General features: G+C 40.6%; 1 protein-coding gene and 1 long non-coding RNA gene across 9 annotated transcripts in view; one reads left to right on the top strand and one right to left on the bottom strand.

The window, feature by feature from the left end:
• The window catches only part of LOC103163628, a 28,038-nt gene extending 11,785 nt beyond the window's left edge, over window positions 1-16,253 (bottom strand). For 4 of the 8 annotated variants that reach the window (XR_003480051.2, XR_003480056.2, XR_004771644.1 and 1 more), the window contains exons 1-4: window positions 16,059-16,253; window positions 13,875-14,048; window positions 7,200-12,087; window positions 5,466-5,562 (exon numbers count right to left, since the gene is read on the bottom strand). Coding sequence is in view for 1 of the 8 variants with exons in the window: in XM_035450642.1 (XP_035306533.1) it covers window positions 5,466-5,555 (90 nt within the window). In the remaining 7 variants the exon portion in view is untranslated. Of the gene's footprint in view, window positions 1-5,465; window positions 5,563-7,199; window positions 12,091-13,874; window positions 14,049-16,058 lie in introns of those variants that run through there. The other 4 variants (XR_003480052.2, XR_003480054.2, XR_003480055.2 and 1 more) reach the window with 4 other exon arrangements.
• Window positions 8,464-21,001, top strand: part of LOC118239463 — a 30,506-nt gene continuing 17,968 nt past the window's right edge. The window contains exon 1 of the long non-coding RNA XR_004771646.1: window positions 8,464-8,590. This is a non-coding gene — a long non-coding RNA (uncharacterized LOC118239463). The remainder of the gene's footprint in view (window positions 8,591-21,001) is intronic.

The raw sequence follows: 21,001 nt of genomic DNA, 5'->3' as shown, positions 1-21,001 counted from the left end.
ATAGTCGGCAGAGCAGGATATGGGGAGGGGTAGAATGGGTTGCTTGTGAGCCAGGTGTTAGTGTAGGCAGGATATTAGGAAGCCACAAAGAGGCTGTTTGGCAGGATAAAGAGTTTATGAGTAAGAGGTCCAGGAAGGGTTGCCTAGGTGACTGAGCCTGTGGGTGGACTGGGTCAGGTTATTTCTTTTCTTGAGCTGAGGTTCTTAAGGAGCTGCTATGTAAAGGATAATATACAACTGTGTGGCTGGCCAAGAATGGCCTAGGATCTCATGCCAAGCCCTGAGATCTTTGGCTCCCAACACTTTCCTTATTCTAGTCTCCATCAGCATCTTCCACCAAACTCGGTTAAAGCCTTCCTATTCCACCTGTGGATGGCATAGCTAACTGAGGCTGAAACAATTTGAAAAGAACGGCATTTTAAATTTTCATAACTCTAATGCCTGGCTGAGTGGCACACAGGGAGGCCTCAATAATACTTATTGAATTCACTTTTGATACACCCAGTGGGTCAAAACAGGTCACTCTGTATTAACTATTACAACGGTTTTATGATTAAGTTCTTCCTGTACTCTGTGTTCTAGTAAGCTGTATAAACATCACTTAAAAGATAGTACACAATATTCTAGCTGGAGTGCAAAATCAACAGAGGGAAAAAACAAAAAGAGCATCTTGTAAAAGACCACCATATGCCAAAGTAGAAAGAAACATGAAGGATGAAAGAGATCCTAAAATTGTACTAAAGAATTTACACTTGATTATGGTCACTGAAGATTCTTGAAGAGTTGAGTAGATTTTAATTTATTTGAAGATGAACAACAGGAATGAAGGAGGGTAAGAGAACATGTTTAGGAGAAAAGGCAATGTTTGCTTTTGAATTTTTTTCTCCTTGAGTATGCTATAGGAACCGAAGGGAGCTAAACCAAACTAAGCCAACAAGAACATGTGGTCAGTGAACTTTGCATACTATGCAAGTGTGTTTTGTGTCACTCATTCAATGTTTAAAACAGACAAATTTAAAATGCAGAAGAGCTCATGTGAAATGTAGATCTCTAAAATCTCTTTAAATTTTTTGAGATTCCAAGCAGTGAAGACTGTGGGAGCTGAGGTAAAACTGGCCCTGCCCAGACTCACCTGTGTCTCTATACAAAAATCACTTCCTAAAATCTTGGGATGCAGGGTCTCACTTTGTAGTCTTGACTGGCTTGCAGCTTGCTATGAAGATCTGGCTGATCTAGATCACAGAGAGCTGCCTGCCTCTTCCTCCCAAGTGCTTGGATTAAAGGTGTGAGTCCACCACTTTTAGCCAGCAATAGGATCTTAACATCAATTTCTGGTGGGAAGCCAAGAACAACAACAAGCCTTCTATTTTTGAGGGAAGCCTATGGGACTCTCCTGACCAACAATTTAAAGGGAAGAATTGCATATCTGATACTGGGCTACTTACATTAAATTCACATTTTATCATTTGTATATGAGTGTTTTTGCCTACATCTATGCATGTGTATTAGGTGTGTTCCTGGTGCCTGGGGAGGTCAGAGGAGAATGTCAGTTCTCCTTGAATTGGAGAAGATGATTGTGAGGCACAAGTAGGTTTGGGAAATTGAAACTCAGTTCTCTGAAAGAACAAGTGCTCTTAATCACTGAACCATCTCTCCAGACACACAGACACACAGAAGTGTGTGTGTGTGTGTGTGTGTGTGTGTGTGTGTGTGTGTGTGTGTGTGTGTGTGTGTGTATAACCTATGGTGTCTGGGAGAAGTGTTATCCCCCCAATATAGGCTAACTCCACTTAGAGTATCTCTGTATGAAGCTTTTAAAATAGTAGCTTTACATGTGGCTCAGCTCTGAACCCTGTGAACTACTATAGTGACACACAGGGATAGATATGCACATTGGTACAATAGAGGCATGGATGTTATGTGGGATAACCAACCACATTCTGACAAGATTTAAAACCTACTCCTAGAGGACAGAACTCATGTCTAGTACTGTGAACTCGGTCAAAAGCCTGGGGTTGGGAAAGAAACAAACTCCAAGGGAGAAGCTACTATTAATTTATTAAATGGGCAGAGTATCAAACTGACTTCTTGTCTTAGTTACTGTTCTATTGCTGTTAAGAGAAACCATGACCAAAGCAACTCTTATAAACAAAAACATCTAATTAGGGGCTTGCTTATAGTTTCAGAGGGTTAGTCCATTACATAATGGCAGGGAACATGGTGGCATGCAGGCAAGCAGGATGCTGGAGTAGCTAAGAACTTTACATTATGATCTATAGGCAGGAGAGAGAGAGAGAGAGAGAGAGAGAGAGAGAGAGAGAGAGAGAGAGAGAGACTGGGCCTAGCATGGGCTTTTGAAACCTCAAAACCCACCCCTAGTGACAAACCTCTTTCAGCAAGGACATGGCTACTAATCCTTCTGAAACAGTTTATCACACTAAGCATTAAAACATATGAACCCATTGGCCCATTTTCATTCAAACCATCCTACTTCTAAACATTGATCTTTACATCCTCAGATTATTCCATCTCTTAATTCTCATTAAAGAAATTATTTTTTTTTGTAGTGGATAGCAGTTAATCCAGAGACTCACAACTGGTCAAGGTGTAGAGAATAAGTTACTGTGGAGAGTGCATTCCTAAATGGAGTGTTTACCTCCTTCCCCAAGGCTCAAGGAACATCATGGATAATGGGGTGGAAAGCATGGCAGGACCACTCACAGCAGCTCTAGTTGCCCTCACAACATCTGCACCATATCAAGCTAGCCAACACACTAGTACAGATGGGGAAGGTATCAAATCCCCACCCACAGCTGAGAAGTTATAGGCAGTTGTTGGCTTCAGGAGGAGGAGAGTCAATTTTCTTCAGGGATGTGGTCCTCGGTAGGTTGACTATGTTCCAGTGGACAGTCCTATATTCATACACATATGGGCAGCACTAATTAGGCTCAGTAGGTTTTTTAAAAAGACCTGAAGTTAGCAGGGGGGTGTGGTGAAGTGAAGAATGGGCGTGGAGAAGGACAACATACATAGTATGCATGTGTGAAATTCTCAAAAAATATATAAATATTTTTAAAAGCATATACATCCCAAAACATTTCATTTACATTGAATGTAAAAAAATGGGTTTATGTGTAAATGTTTTCCATATATCTAGAAGTCCTAATGACTTTTAAAAAATAGCTTCTCTATTTTATAAATTTTAATGCAATTCCTACTGAAATAATATAAAAGTGAATACTTTAATTCCTATAGCAAAGATAAATTCTCATCTCCTCCTTACATTTTAGTTTTTATTATAGATACATTCCTATTCAAGACCTATACTCCAAAAATTTTATTAAAGATATCCTGCCTCACCATCCTTCTAAAGTATTTTAAAGGTAGACATAAAAAAGATAATTTTCTCTGGAAGCAAAGTGATGAATTCCCTGATGTGATCTCTTCTTACTGTAATTTCAAAATCCATTCTGCTTGGGAAATAATGGCATCATCGAAGTTAGATTTGATTCTCTTGTCATCGTGACTCTTACTCATCACTTCTATCCATGAATCCCACACTGAAAAGGAGCCAGTGTGGACAGAATGTGTCAACACCTTAGGGAGAGGTTTCTTGTAAATACAAGGTACTATTCATGGTACCACACCTTAAATAACTTTCTACTTTCAAGAGAAAAAAATGAAAAACAGCCCAACCCCCAAAAGCCTGCTCATCAGGTTGTCAACCAGGTGACAGCAGCAGGTTTTCTTATCTTTCAGTCACTAGAATTTAATCAGCATTTAAATGTGGATCTAACTTTCTTCTGTTTAGCATACAATTTCTGAGCTTTTACTCGCTGTGAATATGAGATCTATGCCAAGCCCTCAGGGGAAGAATAATGTTCCCCCAACTCTCACATTTATAAGAAGCCCATCTGTACACTGTAGCTAAAAGCCTGCATGTTTTATACTCCAGATAGATCACCATTTATCCAAGAGTCCAGGCATTTGACCAGTGGAGTGTCCTCTCTGCTAGAATATGCCTGGCAGCACGGGGCAGGGAAATGATTTTGGGGTGGCAGCTGGTTGGTTTCCTGAAAACTCCATCACAATAGGCTGCCTGGACATTGCCAGTTTCTAAACCACTTTGTGACTTTATTTTCTTCATGCAAAAGGTAGAGGGTATTCATCCTCACTAGTACTGAGAGGAGAGTCAAAACGCATATCTATCCTAAGTGTGTGCACTGGCGGTTTACTCTTTGAGAGAATACAGGCTTTTGGGGTTGGGATGTGTGCCTGGAACGTAGTGAGCATTTACTGAATATTTGTTAAATGTATGCTTGTGGGGCTAGAGAGAAGGCTCAGTGGTCAAGAGCACTGCCTGATCTTCCAGAGGTACTGAGTTCAATTCCCAGCAACCACATGGTGGCTCACAATGGTCTGTAACAAGACCATAGCATGCCATACATGCAGGCAGAATGCTGTATACATAATAAGTTAATAAATCTTCAAAAAGAATTATTTTTAAAATGTATGCCTTTTCTCTGTTCTGAATATTAACAAAACCATGTTTATCAGTTCTACAACATAGTAAACACTGATTTAAGTACTGCTTCTAGATTAACTCATTCCATCCGCAAGCATTCCTGTATGGGAGACATTAATATTCCATTTAGCCAAAAGGAAACTAGAGCACAAATAGTTAAGCCAACTTGCTTGAGATCATACTGTTCTTAGAAGAAATTCAAGCTAAGAGAGTTTCTAGCACTTGAGTTAATGCTGTATTACATAGAAACACTATCAGATACCAATGGACAAAAGAGTCTTCTGGAGAACTTTCTAGAAATAACCTATTCCAGGTCCCAGCCTGTATACTTAGAGATAAACAGCTGCTGTTGAGCCAAGAAATCACCATTTCTTATGTTTGCCCCAAAGTCTCTCTCTCTGTCTCTCTCTCTCTCTCTCTCTCTCTCTCTCTCTCTCTCTCTCTCTCTCTCTCTCTGTGTGTGTGTGTGTTGTGTGTGTGTGTGTGTGTGTGTGTGTGTGTGTGTGTGTGCATGCGGTATGCGTTATACGGATATATGTATAGATCCCCACAGAGGCCAGAAGAGGCTGTCAGATCTCTTATAACTGGAGTTACAGGTGGCTGTGAGCTCAACTGGAGTCTTTTAGAAGAGCAGCAGAGCCATTTCTCCAGCCCTGGGAATCATCATTTCTGTCAGTACCAGGGAATTCTGGTGTGACTGGCCATTTAACTGATGCTCTGGAAAACAACCAAGTAATGAGAAGGCACTAATCTAATTAACCACTCACTTGATGAAATGAAGGTTGGGAATGAGGATCAGTCAAGCTGTAAGTCAACGTGAGGCTTAAATAATAATATTTTTGCTCCATTTGGAAATTCTGCCTGGGCTTTGGCACACCTCTGGGTGAAATGAAAAATAGCAAAAATATACCTCAGTCAAGTATACATACAAAATACTCACACTGATAGGTTGGCTTGGAGGTGGCACAACCTGTATTTGGGCAGACATGAGACCAAGAGATTCTGGTGCCACCATTTGAAGAGCTGGCATTTCTCCACTGTGGAAAGATCAAGCCCCTCATTTATTCTTATTTAGAAACCAGCTGAAATTGTCTGTATCTGTCCCACACATTTAAGAAAAAAAAAAACCAACCAGAATTTACTTGTATAGTAAGGACCACAAATGAAGCTTGATTTCTTGCAAGAAAAAAAAAATCTTGTTGTATCTTTGATTTTAAAATGCATGGTTTTCTGCTTTTAAAGTTCTAAAACTGCTGCATGTCTTACAATCAGTGGATTCATTCAAAGGCATAGCATTTTTTGCTCTCAATCAAGATGGTATCTTAGAATCAGGAAATATAGTAATTTATGTTCAAATCAGTTTTCAGATGGCACAGATTATCAGAAAATGGAAAGCATAAATATAGGCCATAATCAAAAGAAAATGGCTTGCAAATACTGGTTACTCTTTAAAAGAGCCCAAAAGATATGGTAAGGCTTTTTAGCATGTAAAACCAAGATTCACATCTCAAAACTCAGAGTAGCAGGCTAAAAATGAATCCATTCACTACAGTCTGACTCTTTCTAGTTGTAGACGTTTAACAATAATAATCCCCCATGTCAGATTATCTAACACCCCACCCCTCTCCCAAAGGCAATATAGTCAATTACCTTTAGGATGTATTTTATTAGAGAAAACAATACAAGTTGATAGGAACTTTTTTATCTGTGTTTTCTTGCACTTTTTGATATATTAGGTAACATTCACAGTGTAGACCAATTTGAAGAAAAAGAAGCGAAAAGAAAGGCTCTATGAGGATAAGATGCTCATGAAAAATAAATCTAAAGTAACACCACTGGATGGTCTGCTTTGAAAAAGGTTATTAAACAGTTGGTGGGCAAGAACATAAGAGCCTATGCTTAGCTTATGATTAACTAAGGAATTGGAATTTAAGCTTATGATTTCTAGTGGGATGGCATTTGCAGAGCACCCCATTCTAAAACTCTAAGGAGACATTACTGGCACCCAAGTTCTGGGACACAAGAGTGAAACCTGTGACTTTAAATGGGCTCACAGAAACTTTTGGTTCTGTCTGCTACAAAGGGGTTCAAGCACAGACAGGGACCAGGCAGGTGAGCCTGATATTGGACCAGCTGGGTTGCCTCAGAAGAGTTGTAAACGACAAGGCTGTGATGACACATGTATTTTCAAAATCCTCTGCCTTGATTTGAATTTTAGAAAAGGCCATCACTTTTACTTTATCTAGAAAATTGTGAACATTTATTAATGTTTTATGATATTAATGTATAATTCTAGTTAGTATCAAAATAATTGACTTAACTATAACCAAAAAAGAAAACCTGTGTCTGAGGCAAGAATAATGGTGATGAAGACGAAAATGCACATTAAAACAAACTAGGCTACAAAAGGGAAATAGTAAAAAAAAAAAAAAAAAAAAAAGAAAGAAAGAAACTTGCTTTATATTTTACTATACTTCTTTCTAGGGCCAAAGCAGAGGACCCCGAGATCATAATGTGTTTTGAAAATGTAGTGAAGATTTTAAGAAGGCCAAAGCCTTTGAAGAGAATATTGTATTTCAAATGCTAAGCAAATAATCAGAGCACAGTGGAATAAATCCAACTGAACAGAAGATTTCTAACTGCAATGCATAGTCATTAAAAGTAGGCTACTTACAGCTCTGGGAGTTAGCAAAACTATTTAACCTTCTTTTCTAATTAATTCTGAAGCTCCTTGTCCAATTTTATCTTCCATCTTGATGTCACTCATTCATCCATTACTGTGCTGTGATTTGGCTTCTCCTGGTGAGCAAGAACATGGGGTAGAGGGACATGACAAGTGCACCTTCCTGCAGGCCAGGCACGAGGCTATGGGCATCAGTTCAGGCTGTAATGGCTTCCCTAGATCCTTCCCTGTGACTCACTGGCTGACTCATAGGAAGTTGCTGGGTATAATCTCTCTCCTCTGACAGCCAGAAAGCGGGGTCAGAATGGCAAGCAGCAAGTGTGGAGTGAGTGAAGGGATGCAGAGTCAAGGGTCACAGTGCCAGTTACCTTGTTCAGCTGAAGACTCATCCCTGGCCTGCAGGAAGGTACACTTGCCCTGTCCCCCACTCTTACAGCATTATTTTCTTGTTTCCAGAAGTGATTTGAGCAGCTATCGCTTATTTACTTATTCCATTTACAAGTTTTGATCGCTAGACACATAGCTATTTATCTTAAGTTTTGTCCTACAACCAACCATTCTCATAAGATTTTACAAAATCACCTTTGTGTTTGTTTGTATTGATTGGAACTATCATCCTTGCCTGTAAATGTAACATGACACCACAGGAGGTGCCTACTAACTCATTCTGTCAGGTAGAAATTTTTCGTGGAAATTAAATATTAAAGTCAATGCAAAATGAATATACCGTCTCATTAGTTTCCAAGCACTGTCAGATTTCACATCAACCTTTAGATATAAAGGGATTATTTCTTAGAACAGAGGTTTTTAGACATGAAAACAGAAAAAGACAGATTTCCAGAGAGAGTGGTTGTCATTGCCCATACTAGTTCTGTGGGAGTAGGGTATGGGGTAACCTGTCAGATCAAGAAGAGAATGTAATAGCCCCCTTCAGCAGGTTATGTACCCATAATGGAAACCTTTCAGCCTGCCTCATGGCATAAAAACAATAGAAAAAAAACTTTATGTCATCAAACCAAGCCCCTCAGTTTTAGTTGCCTTTTAAACTGCAATTTTATTTTTTTATTTTCTCAAATTTTGCTCACTTTTCTCTCAGTCACTGGGTTGTTTAATGAACCTTAGTAGAGGTCCCTAAATAAAATCAATTTCAAAACCCTGGCAATTTAAACTCTGAGTATTTCAGGTTAAGAAATTATCCTAAGGATTAATGAATCTGATGGAGTAAGCTGCACTTGCCTGGTGAGATGCAGCGGCAGCCATTTCATAGAGCATTGTAGGTCTCATTGCTTGCTTTACCTCCGAAACAATCGGACCTGACCTTAAAGAGCAGTGCACTCCATCTTACACCATATTCAGGATGAAGACAAAGTGACCTTCGACAGGTGAGTGAATAGAGGAAATGTGAGAGATGTGAGTAATCAAAAAAGTTTACTTCATAAAAGAAAAATGGCCATCTTCATGGGGCAAAGGGGAAAGATATTAAATGACAGGAATCCCATTTTTAAAAAATTAAACAGACATACACGCCTTCTGAGAATTAGTAGTGAGTTAGCCAGTGGCTTCACTGTGTATTCTAATCAGGCACACATGTTTCAAGAATGTTTTATTGTTGTCTTATTTTTCTTCTTCTATTATTACTGTATCTCTGTGGTTTATGCCTGTGTATACACATGCATACATATGTGTATATGTGTATGTGTGCATGTATGCATGTTTGTGTCTACAAAGGTAAAGAGTGATTGAAGAAGACACCCAGTGTCAACCTTTGCTCTCTACCCAAGTGCACATGCATTCACCTATACATACATGAACATGTATGTACACACACACACACACACACACACACACACACACACACACACACCATTACACATACAGTGCATGGGAGTGTGTGAATCACATAGACCTGTAGCATCTCACGAGTGCACAGAGAAGAATGGATAACATTTTATGGTCTGCGTGCTCTTATATGTTCTCACTATCACAGATTCATTCTGAGATTTCTTGAATGTCACATTCCTCTTGGCTGTCACACAATGAGGTCTTAGGTGATCCTCTCTTCCAGGGTTAGTTTGCTTCCAATATCACAGAGTTGTGAGTGGACATAACCCTAAAGCCACAAATAACAGCATATCCCTTTTACAATTTCAGGGCCACGTTTTGGTTTTGACCATTGAAAATATAAGGATGACTAAACTTGCAGGTGTTTTGTAATTTCCTTTTGCTAAGGTAGAGAGTTGAATACGATGTTAGCCACCAGGAAATTCATTCTTGCTTTTCTTTCTTTATCATTTAGACTCTTTGGGAGTCAATGTTTTCAAGGAATGGCAGCACAGTACCCAAGTACATTGATTTTTGTTGCTAGGAAACTGTCTGAAAATTTTCTTGCTGTTGTTTCCATCAAGGTCCTGAGAACTTATTTCCCTCTTTTTCTTTTCCTCAGAGATTTCCATCTCACTCTGGGTAACAGTTTGTGAATATTGTAGGTGATGGCAGGGCGCAGGGTGGTGAGGACTATTTTCTCTCTAGGAGGCTGAGCATTTCCCTCACCCACAGATTTCAAATCCCATCTTTGTGAAGCACAAGCTCAGGGCAGAGTCAATGATGACTCTTTGCAGCTCCTTTAACTTTACCCAAGGGCTGACTGTTTCATCAGGGACAGACAACAGGTGTCCTAGTATATTCACTGTTGAGATACGGATGTGAAATGTCCCTAGTAGGTTTATGTAATTGAACTCTTGGGCCTCATCTCATGCTGTTGGGGAATGATTTCCTTTCTTCTGTAACTTGTCTGTGGTTCTGACATATAATCCTCTGAATTATAGGAAAATGGATTAGTCCTTGAAATTGATTGTTAGTGTTCCAGGCTTGTGACAACTGAGGACTACAAACTCCCTGCTAGAAACAAACAACCAAAGTTTAATTCTCAAAAAGTTCAAAGGCTACAAGCCTGCAACCACATTGCTGAGATCACGCTATGAGATTCTTCCTGTGCATGCCCCATCCTCTTTTAGCTCCAGGCATTTCATTGTCTCATCCCAGTCTTTCAATTTGAGTCACACTGCTTTCTCCCTACAAATGAAAGTTTCTGTCTCTTCTCATAAAAATATTGGGTTATAGTTCACCCTAATGACCTCATCTTAATTTTATGTCTCAGTGCCCCACTTCCAGGTAAAGATACATAAAAGAATTATTGTGTGTTCAAGTTGAACCCATCTTGGTCTGGTGAGATGGCTCAGCCATAAAGAACTTGCAGAGCTAGCCTGATGCCTAAGTTGGATCGCTTAAGCACATGAAAAAGTAGGGGAACAGAACTAGTTCCATAGAATTGTTCTCCAACCCCCACATACGTGTCATGGCATGAGGACCCATGCATAGTACTCAGGATATAGAAATTTTAAAAGCACAAAGTAAGGAGGACAATTGCTTCTCCATGTTCTGAATTTTTCTGAAATCAAAAATGTCAATCATTACAAAGCAAACTGGTCTGGATGCATGAAAGACATCTACAAGGTTCAGGAAAGTCTCAGGGGAAAAAGACAGATCTGAAATTGCAGAGAGTGCAATTTTGGGGGTCAGATGGAGGGGCTTATGAAATCCTAGGACAAAAGTGATCTCAGGCAAGTTGGAAGATCCTTGATTGATCCATATTATGTTGAGAAATCCCACAGTGTTGCTCAGAGACAATCATGTCAATTATAACTCAACATGGCTGTAGTCATTCATGTCAAGACCCCTATACCAACCTATGATACTGATTGTGATGTCTACTGTCTATGATGACTGTTTCTGCAGTTATGTCAATTTATTAAGGAACTAGGCATTTGCTATTTTTTTATTATTACAGCAAATGTACAAACTCCTTCATAAATGATCTTTGTACTACCACATCTGAATTTACTCCATTAATTAGCTTTTTAAGGTAAAAAAATGATGTGTGTGGGGGCACCCACATGTGCCACATATATGTGGGTGTCTGCAGAGGTCAGGAGACAGTGTGGGATCTGCTAGAAGTGGAGTTACAGTCAGCTGTGCTGGAGGAGCAATATGAGCCTTTAACCACTGAGCCATTTCCCCATTCCCTCTATTTTATCTATTTATTTCTTTGAGGGCAAGGTCTCAAGTAGCCAAGATTGGCCTAAAACTAACAATGTAGCAGAGGACAACCTTGAACTTTCATCTTCCAACCTTCACTTTTCAAGTGGTGAGATTATGGGCATGTGCCATCATGCCAAGTTTATTTGGTACTGGGGGTTGAATGCAGGGCTACATGCATACCAGGCAAGAACTGTACCAAATGAGATACATCTCCAGCCCCCAAATCTCTTGTGTTTTCTAGTTATTGATGTAAAGCTTCGTCCACTTCTTCTCAGGCATTTATTTTGTCAGGGTTGTGTGGTACTCATAAATCATCAACTCACACACAGTTGTGATTGACAGAAAGTGTTAGTCTAGATTTACACCAACTAGAAGGCTACTGGAGACTGGTGAAGGCTGTTTTGTCTTTGCATGGCCACATGTCACTTTTGAGGATTTGTCCTACTCTTGCCATGCTGACCCATCCCAAGAGACCGCCTTTGTAGGTAGTAAACCTCACTCTCTTAGATTCATTTAATCTAGATATCTCTTTAATTGAGCTTCCAAGATGGCACTTCTTAACTTCTTGTCAGGCCTGACATCATTAGTCCTCGGCTTACCATCTGAAACAGGAAAGCCACTGAGCTCAGCAGTGCATATGCCAGGTCCTCTCCATCCTCTTCCTCCAAGTGGATTCCTACCAAGGCATTCTAGTGCCCAAAGGTGTTTGAAAACACAACATATACTTCCTTCAGTCATAACAAGCTTCTCTGTCTCCGAAGTTAAGGTTGTTTGGATTTGTCTGCTGGTACAAACACAAAGAAGGGTTTGTGGTGGGAAGGACTGGGGAGATGTCTCAGTAGGTAAAGTGCTTGCCTTGCAAGCATGACAACCAGAGGTCAACCCCTAAAACCCCACACTAAAAAAAAAAAAAAGTTAGGCCTGTTGTCATGCACTTGTAATCCCAGCATTGGGGAGGTAGAGACACTCAGATGCTTGGAGAATGTTGGACAACAAACCTAGCCTCCCTGGCAAGTTCTAGACCAGTGACAGACTTTATTTAAAAGAAAAGGTGTACAGTAACCAGAGTTTGTCTTCCTCTTCCACATACATGCACACTCATGTTCATGTGCACACACACATATGTCATTCACATCAGATGCGTCATATCCATAAATGTATGCATATGCATACACAGACACATGAGATTTGGAATGGATCTCATAAGGAGACTGGGAAATCAAGCTTAGAATGCCCAGAGGGAGGCTGAGTCCTCAACTGCATGCTTCCTTCTGGGATCTGTTCACAGGGAAGCAGTTTTCTTATTTTCACCCCACACTGCATCCTGATGAGGCCACTGGTCTTGAGAACGCTGTCAAAACTGGTCCAACACCCTCCACTTTCAGGGCCCTAGGCCCCATTTCTATTTCCTTAGGATGCCTGGAGAGCTCACCCTGGTAGTGACAATGAGGAGAGCTGGTGGGCTGAACAACCCAGCTACCACCCAGGCCTAGAACCACAGCTGTGAGTGGGCCCACCCCAACATCCACCTCATCTATAAAATGTTAGAGCACTAGAAGAAGACAAATGTACAGATCCCAAACCACAGGATCCCTAGGACACAGGACAACAGGATATCCAAGAGGAGCCCCAGAGAGAGTCCATTTTCAATAGTGTGGCAGAAGCCAGAGGCCTCCAGCCAGGCCAATGACTCATAGCAATGAACACTTGCAAATAAAGATGAATGGACTAAAGGGTAAACTGTGACTCACTGTGACACACTACGGATTCCACAATGAGATTCTTATCCTTTTTGTTTGTTTGGTTTGGCTTGGGTTTGGACTTTACTTTTAAATTTTGCTTTTGTGGGAAGGTTGCAAGGGCAGAGAGGGCAGAAGCAAGGGGGTTGGGGAGATGAGTGGGATCTGGGTAGATGATGTGAAATCCACAAAGAAGCAATGAAAGTTAAAAGAATTTTTAAAAAGAAGATTTTGTTGTTATCTTTATCACAGGATTATGCTAAGCACTAACATTTTGCCTTTTACTCCTTTTGTAAAGGAAGGTTTGAGGAGACCGCCTCGTTTATCGGAATTTTGTATTACGGAAGAAAGTTATCTAAGAAGGACAGGGCAGAGCAAATAGCTCTTTTGTCTGTAAAACGAAGTTATAATAAGAGTCATGGCCATCAAATCAGACCCTGGCTGCTGCTGTAGGGCCACCGACTCAGACATGGCCCTCAGAAGTAGCCCTGGCCTGGATGTCACCATGACTTCAGGTGGCAGTGCAGGCCATGCAGACCAGCATGGCCCCCATGGTAGCATGACCCTCAGACACCTATGTTCTCAGGTGGTGCTCAGATTACAGGCCTCTGTACAGCCCTCAGTGGTACAGGAGCCTCAGACATTAACACAGGCTGCTTTGGTTATTGGCTACAGCCCAGGTAGGACGTCACCTTGGACTAGGGTGGTGAGCAGGCCATTCATGTCAGTCCGTTCCTCACACCCTCACCCCTGCAGATCCACCTCTCTCCCCAGCCCAGGAAGCATTCTGCCTCTCTCTCTTCCATTTCTCCACCCTGCACTCACTCACCATAATGGTGCCTGGCCACCTGGCACCAGAAATTCCTGGTTGAGTCCTGCCTGCCCAAGCCAGAAGGCATAATGTGGAGGGATCTGTTCTCTTGGATGTGGGCTGGAGAATTGGCGCAGTGGCTGAGAGCACCCAGGTTCGATTCCCAGCAACCACAAAGAGGCTCACAACTGTCTGTAACACAGAGCACATGCAGGTAGAACAATACATATATAACAAAATGCTCTTATCAGATAGTCTAAAGCAATCAGGTCATTTGTAACTGTTAGGTTTGGAAAGTCAGGAGTAGGCTGTCCATTCCTCTCTCCTCTCAGCATCACTACCAAAGAAAGCACAAGCAAGTCTCCCTCTGCATCCTTCCTTTCATACAAATATTTATTTCCATGAAGGCAACAAACAGCAAACAAACAGGACCACTTGTGTTGCCCATTCTGTAATTTGGGAACTTCTGGCTCCTTGCTGTTTCAGGCCTCTGACAAGAGGAAAGATCCTTTGAATGAAAAAATAACAACACTGTTTCTGAGCCCCATATCAGGTGAAGGCCCTGCTGAACACAGCTGGCTTCCCTTGTCATGTATGAGGGGCTCTGCAGTCTGAGGATGCTGGGTCATTGGAGTCATTGCATGTACATTTTTAATGTGTGTGAGCTTAAAACTATTTAGTGACTTTACTCATTTTACAATACTGTTTCTGATCACCAATGTAAACAAGACCTCCAAGGCATATTTATGTAACACATTTGTCTTGTTTCTCTTTGCCGCCTTTGTGGCATGGACTGACAATAATAAACATCCTTCAGATCTAACTATAGACAGGAGTGTAGATTTGTGACTCTAAGATGCCTCCAATGAAGGTCACTATCATGGCCTGGTAAAGAGTAACTTACACATTCCTGTTCTCACAGTTTAAGACAACGAGTTAAGAGAAAATTAACATCAGTAGAAAACCTACATCTATATACATTTATATCATCTCTCTTAGTATTTTCCTAAATATAAAATATAAAACTTTATAAAATATATAATTTTATTGCACTTTCCCAGAAATTAAATGGAGCTGAAATCATTTCCATTTTTCAGACAAGAAAACTGAATTTGAAGGCTCCACGACCTCTCCTATAGGTCCTATAGTGAATAACATAGGTGCTCTAACCCTGTCAGGGTTTCCACTTCAGAAATCTTCATCACGATTTGGCACACAGTGACTCTATGACCTACCACCACCAGGCTCAGAAGGTTGTCAGAAACAGATCTTAGGGTTGCCTACAAATGTTAAATCTAAACTTCCACAGGGTGATGGCGAGACATGGTGCTGGAGAGCAAAGGTTGTTGGGTATTTTGCAAATAAAGTTTTTTTTTTTCTTTCTGGGATACAGCTATGTCCTGCATTGTTTCTGTAGCTGAGTTACTAGCTTCTGGTTAGACTGAATCAGCCACAAATTAAAATATATTTAATTTTGGACAGTTACAAAAGATTTGTGGCTATGCTCCAGAGTGGCACTACTCTACATGAAAGGGAGAGTTTCCTCTTTGTTCATAACTTCAGCTCCATTATGGATTAGTGTTTCTATTTATGTGCAATAAAGTGAATTATTATAAAATAAAAGATATCAAAATATAAGGCCCAAGTTGAGTATGCTAAGTTTAATAGATACTAAATTCTTCTATCAAATAGCTAAAGGATTTGACTGAGAACATCCCACAGAGCAGCATGGAGTTGTGGGAATATCTGAGGAGCCAAGCTCAGGAAGCAAAGCCTGCCCTCCTGACTTTTCCACAGTTGTACTGGTTTTCAGTGGCTTGTTAGTGTTAGGACAATGAAACTCAGGAATCAAATGTTCCCATTACTCTTTGGGAAAGTGTCTCCTTTAAGGAGTTCAGCTGATGTTTTATTTACCACTTTCTCCTCTACCTGCCTTGTTATTTCAGAAATATAAGCAGCCACCACTACTACTTTGCATTAAGTGGTACTCATTGCTTCTCACTCTTGAACTCTTGGTTTTAAGTATAGCATTTGTATTCACATTACTAGAGAGACAGACACTACCCACACCCCAAACATCACATTGCATTCAGGGACATTTCACTAAATTCTGTCATCTAATCAACATGCAAAACAAATGTTAGACTATAGAAAAACAAAAGATAGAAGAGCACACTTTCCAAGCTCCCCTAGAAAAATTACCTGCAGTCTGGGAAATGAAAAGCCTCCAACTCCTTTATTAACTGGTCTCACGTTGCTAGGCAACAAGTTCTCAATAGCTTTTAGCCTGTATCCACAGCCAGGCTTTGAGGAGTCAGGATTGTTTCATAAGTCCCCGAGAGTCCTCAACTCTGACTCCTTCTGGCTTCTCAGCCTTCTGTTCAGTTTCTGTGTGCCTGTTCCTTGGGGCTCTGATGAGATCTCTACCCTCCAACCCAATAGAGATATCTCGTACAGGAATCAAAGGTCAGGGGTGGGGACGGAAATTTGGTCTAACACCATTCCAATGTTTGCAGGCTGGAAGATACACTGCAAGCCCTCAGGCTGCACTGTGGGTTGAAGGATTGCTTTTGCAGGGAGCTGCTAGAATCTCAACGTGCACATGAAACAGACTGCAAGTGTATATAGCTATAGCCAGAAGAGAAGGCACAATGGATCAGACAGCCGCCTCTCCCAGTGCCCAACTATTGTCCACTTTTTACGTCTCCAGGGATTGGACAGAACCATCATTTTGGTGATTAGGCTTCTGAAGACCAGAAAGTAGGCATGTTTGCATTATCTGTGCAGAACAAACTACTGAGTGGGCAACTAAATAAAAGTTAAATATTAATAAACATCACTACAAGATAAAAGAGCAAAACAAGATCAGCTGCCAAGTAAAATTGTTGTAATTATAGTCAGTGAATCTCAATGACATGTTCCATTCATCACCATATGTAGGAATAAGAATGGTCCAGGGCCTTCCTCCAGCACATCACAGATTTCAGCATAAATTGGCATGTATGAGTAATCCAGGAGACAGAGTGAACAGAAATCATACAATTCTGCTGATGAAGGTGAAGGCAGGAACACAGTGGAGAAACCCTTTCTGATTCCAGTATGCTGCAACCCCATATTCAACCTTCGTGCGTGCCAGCTCTTTAATGTTATTTCTGTGGCAGTTGAGTACCTAGTTAAGTAAAGGTACTATTGCTTTACAATAAGGAAATCAGTTGAGCATCTTGTCCAAGCCTGGAAGTGTTTATTTTTTAAGTTTTGGCAGTGCTGGGATGGAACTCCGGGCTTTGCATATGTCCAGCAGGCATCCCACCACTGAGCTGCAGCCCAGCTCAGCATAGGGTTTTTAGGAGGCAGGAGCAGCCTTAAACTCCAGTGTGGTTAGGTCCAGCCTCTCCTTCCCCAGTGCAGCATGCATTAATTTAAAAAGAAATAACTTATTTAGGCTTTGTGCTCTATTAGCTTCACTCTGTAGACACTTGGTTTGATTAGCTTTTCGGCCTGTAATGGGGCAGTGTGTCATGGGAGAAGTGCGTGGTGGTGAGATGCTGCTCACCACAGGAAAGAGAGACAGGGAAAAAGGGGTCAGGAAAAACTACACCCTTCTAGAGGACGTGCCTCAATAACTACTTCCTCCCACTAAGGTGTACTTCCTCCTACAGTTTCCACTGTCTCCCAATAGTCTTTAAATCGATTGATGACCAGACCTCACACAATAGTCACATCCCAGAGGCCTGAGTTCTGAATACTATTGCACTGTGGCTCAAGTCTCCAGCCTGTGAGCGTTAGAGGCAGATATCAGATCTAATCCATAGCATAGTTCCTCTGTCAATGCCTTCTCAGTGGCGAATCTAAGTGTTCTGTTGATTGTAGCATCTTGCAAAACAAAGGGGCTAGCAGATGGCTCAATGAGTGTCGGCAGCTCAAGGCTTACAACCTGTGTCCTGCATCTAGAACCTATGTAAAAAATCTGGCTGTAGCAGCTTGAACCTGTAATTCCAGCACTCCTCCAGGACCGTGAGGGGCAGAGAGAAGAGGGTGGCCTGGAGGTTCACAAACTGATTACATTTAATATACAGCCTGGCAGAGACAATAAACAAGGCCTGCTTCAAAGAAGGAGAAAGAGAGAACCCACTCCTGAAAGTATCTCCTGACATGCACACATGCATTGTGGTAGGCACAAGACCCCTAGTCTTAGGGTTTTTATTGCCGTGAAGAGACACTATAACCATGGCAACTCTTTTTTCTTGTCCTTTCTTTTCTTTTTTCATTTTTAACTGAGAATATCAGCTTTTATACCTTTTGGGGTGAATATTCATTCTTTTTTATTTTTTTAAACAATATTTTATACACCAGTCTCAGTTCTCCCTCCCCTCCTCCCACTCCTTACTCTCCCACCCCCCCACCTCACCTCATCTACTCCTCAGAGGCTGTCATATTTAACATCTAAAGTGTTAAATATGCTGGAAATACAACTTCTGAGAGTAGTTTCAATCCATGGAGTTTTCCAGTAGTGTTAAATCTGTACACCGAAGGGTAATTTTTTTTCAGCACACAAACAGGACACTACAAACAAATAAACAAAAAGGACCCACTCATTCACACACTCAAGAATCCCCCAAAAGTGAACTGGAAGACACAAAATATATATAAAACACCTCTAGAGTAGGGATATATATTCTTCTCCTGAGCCCTGAGGGGAAGGTTTTGATGGAAATGTCCCATTTGGGACTGAATGTTTCATGGTCTCTATCTCTCTCTCTGCACTGTCTGGCTATGGTTCACTGTATTTGGTCCCATCTGCTGCAGAGGGAAAATTCTCTGATGATAGCTGAACAATCTGTGAGAATAGAAGAATACCATTAAGAGTCATTTTATTTTTTATTTTTAGGAAAGTAGCATTTGTTTTTATCCTTGGTCGCTAGGCTATCTAGTCTTAGGTTCTTGGTCATCCAAGCATGTCAAGTATGTGTTCCATCTTGCAGAGTAGGTCTTGAGTTGTTATCATACCAGATATGAGTTGGTTACTCCCACAAGATTTTTGCCACCATTGAACTAGTATATCTTGTAGGAAGGACATCATTGTAGATAAAAGGTTTTGTGACTGGGTTGATGTTTGTATTTCTCCTTTGGTATCATGCAGAATACCTTCCTTTACCAAAGATGCTATTATGTAGAGGTGAAGGCTGTATGTAGGTACCAGCTTTACTTCTCCATGTTCAGTGAGTTGTGTGGGTGTTGTCTTCAGCAATAGGGCCTTGCCTTCAGTTTGTGGAGAGCAATCTATTGTCTTAGAAACAGCCTGGATTGTTCTCCTGGAACCCCTTTGGCCAAAAATTCACTAACCATCTACTCATAACTTTCTATTCTATTTCCCTTTACAAATGAGCCCCCTGGTGACTTACTCTATACCTATCCTCTGTGGTTCTATAGACTGTATCTTAATTATCATTGACTTGACAGATAATATACACAAATACATGAGTACATGACATATTGCCTTTCTGGGTCTGGGATACCCCATTCAGAATTATTTTTTTCTAGGTCTATCTTTTTACCTTTATATATATATATATATTATATATTATATATATATATATATCAGTAATGGCAGTATGTTATGCATCAATAGCGGCAACAGCTTTTCCAGGTTCTGCAGTCATTTGAACAAAATTGTAGAGACATCATTAAAAAAATGGTGCCAGGTACCACAAGAGTAACAGAACTGTGCTGTTTTTCTGGGATTTTGTTTTGTACCTTCAATTTCTTGATCTCATTTTTTTAAACAGATGAGTAATACTTCATTATGTAAATGTACCACATTTTTCTCTTATTAAGGGGCATCTATATTGTTCCCTATGTTTGGCTATTATGAATAATGCAGCAATGAACAAGGTTAAGCAAAGGTCCAGGGATGAAGAGACCTTTGGGTATAAGCCCAAGAGTGGTATAGGTGGATCTTGAAGAAGATCTGTCTATTCCAAGATTACAAAGGAATCACCACACTGATTTCTTCAGTGGCTGTGCAAGTTTGTACTCCCAACAGCAGTAGAAGAGTGTTCTCCATACACTACATTCTCACAAACATGTTATTGATCTTACCCATTCTGACCGATGTAAGATAAAATCTCAAAGTAGTTTTAGTTTTCACTTTCCCAATGGGTAAAGATGTTGAACATTTCTTTAAGCATTTCTCAGCCATTTGTGTTTCCTCTTTTGAGAATTCTATTTAGACTTGTACACTGCTTTTTAATTAGGTTATTTTTTCTTGATATCAAGTTTGTAAAGTTCTTGACATATTTTGATTAGCCTTCTGTTAGATGTATAGTTGGTAAATTTATTTTGCCATTCTGTAGGCTGCCATTTTGACTGAATAATGGTGCACTTTACAATCTAGAAGCTTCTCAGTTTCATAAAGACCCACTTATTTAATTTTTTTATTCACAGTGTCTGTTTTGATAGTGTTCTGTTCAGAAGCTTTTCTTGTCCCAGGGAGTTCAAGGATATTCCCCATTTTATCTTCTACCAGGTTCAGTGTATATGGTTTTAATGTATACACTTACATTTTTTTTTTTTTTTTTGCAGAGTGGTAAGTATAGATCTATTTGGATTCTTCTACAAGCAACCCTCAAATTTGACCAGCACCATTTATTGAAGATGGTTTCTATTTTCCAGTGTGTATTTCTGGCTTCTCTTTTTTTTTTCCAGATTTTTTTAAAATTTGAATTAGAAACAAGATTGTTTTACAATCCCAGTTCCCTTCTCCCTCTTGTCCTCCCCTACCACCACCCCAACTAAAACCCTACCTATCACATATCCTATTTGCTCCCCCTGGATGATGAGACCTTCCATAGGGTGTCATCAGAGTCTATTGTATCCTTTGGGATAGGACCTAGGCCCATCCCCGTGTGTCTTGGCTCAGGGAGTATTCCTCTATGTGGAATGGGCTCCCAAAGTTCCCAGCTAGGGAAAAGAACTGAACTACTACAGGAGGTCCCGTAGATTTCTGAGGTTTCCTCACTGAAACCCATGTTCCTGGGGTCTGTTTCAGTCACATGCTGGTATCCTAGCTATCAGTCTGAGGTGCAAGAGTTCCCCAATGTTCAGGTCAGCTGTTTCTGTGGGTTTCGCCCTTTGCTCTTCACTCA

The sequence above is a fragment of the Cricetulus griseus genome (assembly GCF_003668045.3).
Source record: "Cricetulus griseus strain 17A/GY chromosome 1 unlocalized genomic scaffold, alternate assembly CriGri-PICRH-1.0 chr1_0, whole genome shotgun sequence".
Classification (NCBI taxonomy): domain Eukaryota; kingdom Metazoa; phylum Chordata; class Mammalia; order Rodentia; family Cricetidae; genus Cricetulus; species Cricetulus griseus.
This window is presented reverse-complemented; position numbering and strand designations above follow the sequence as displayed.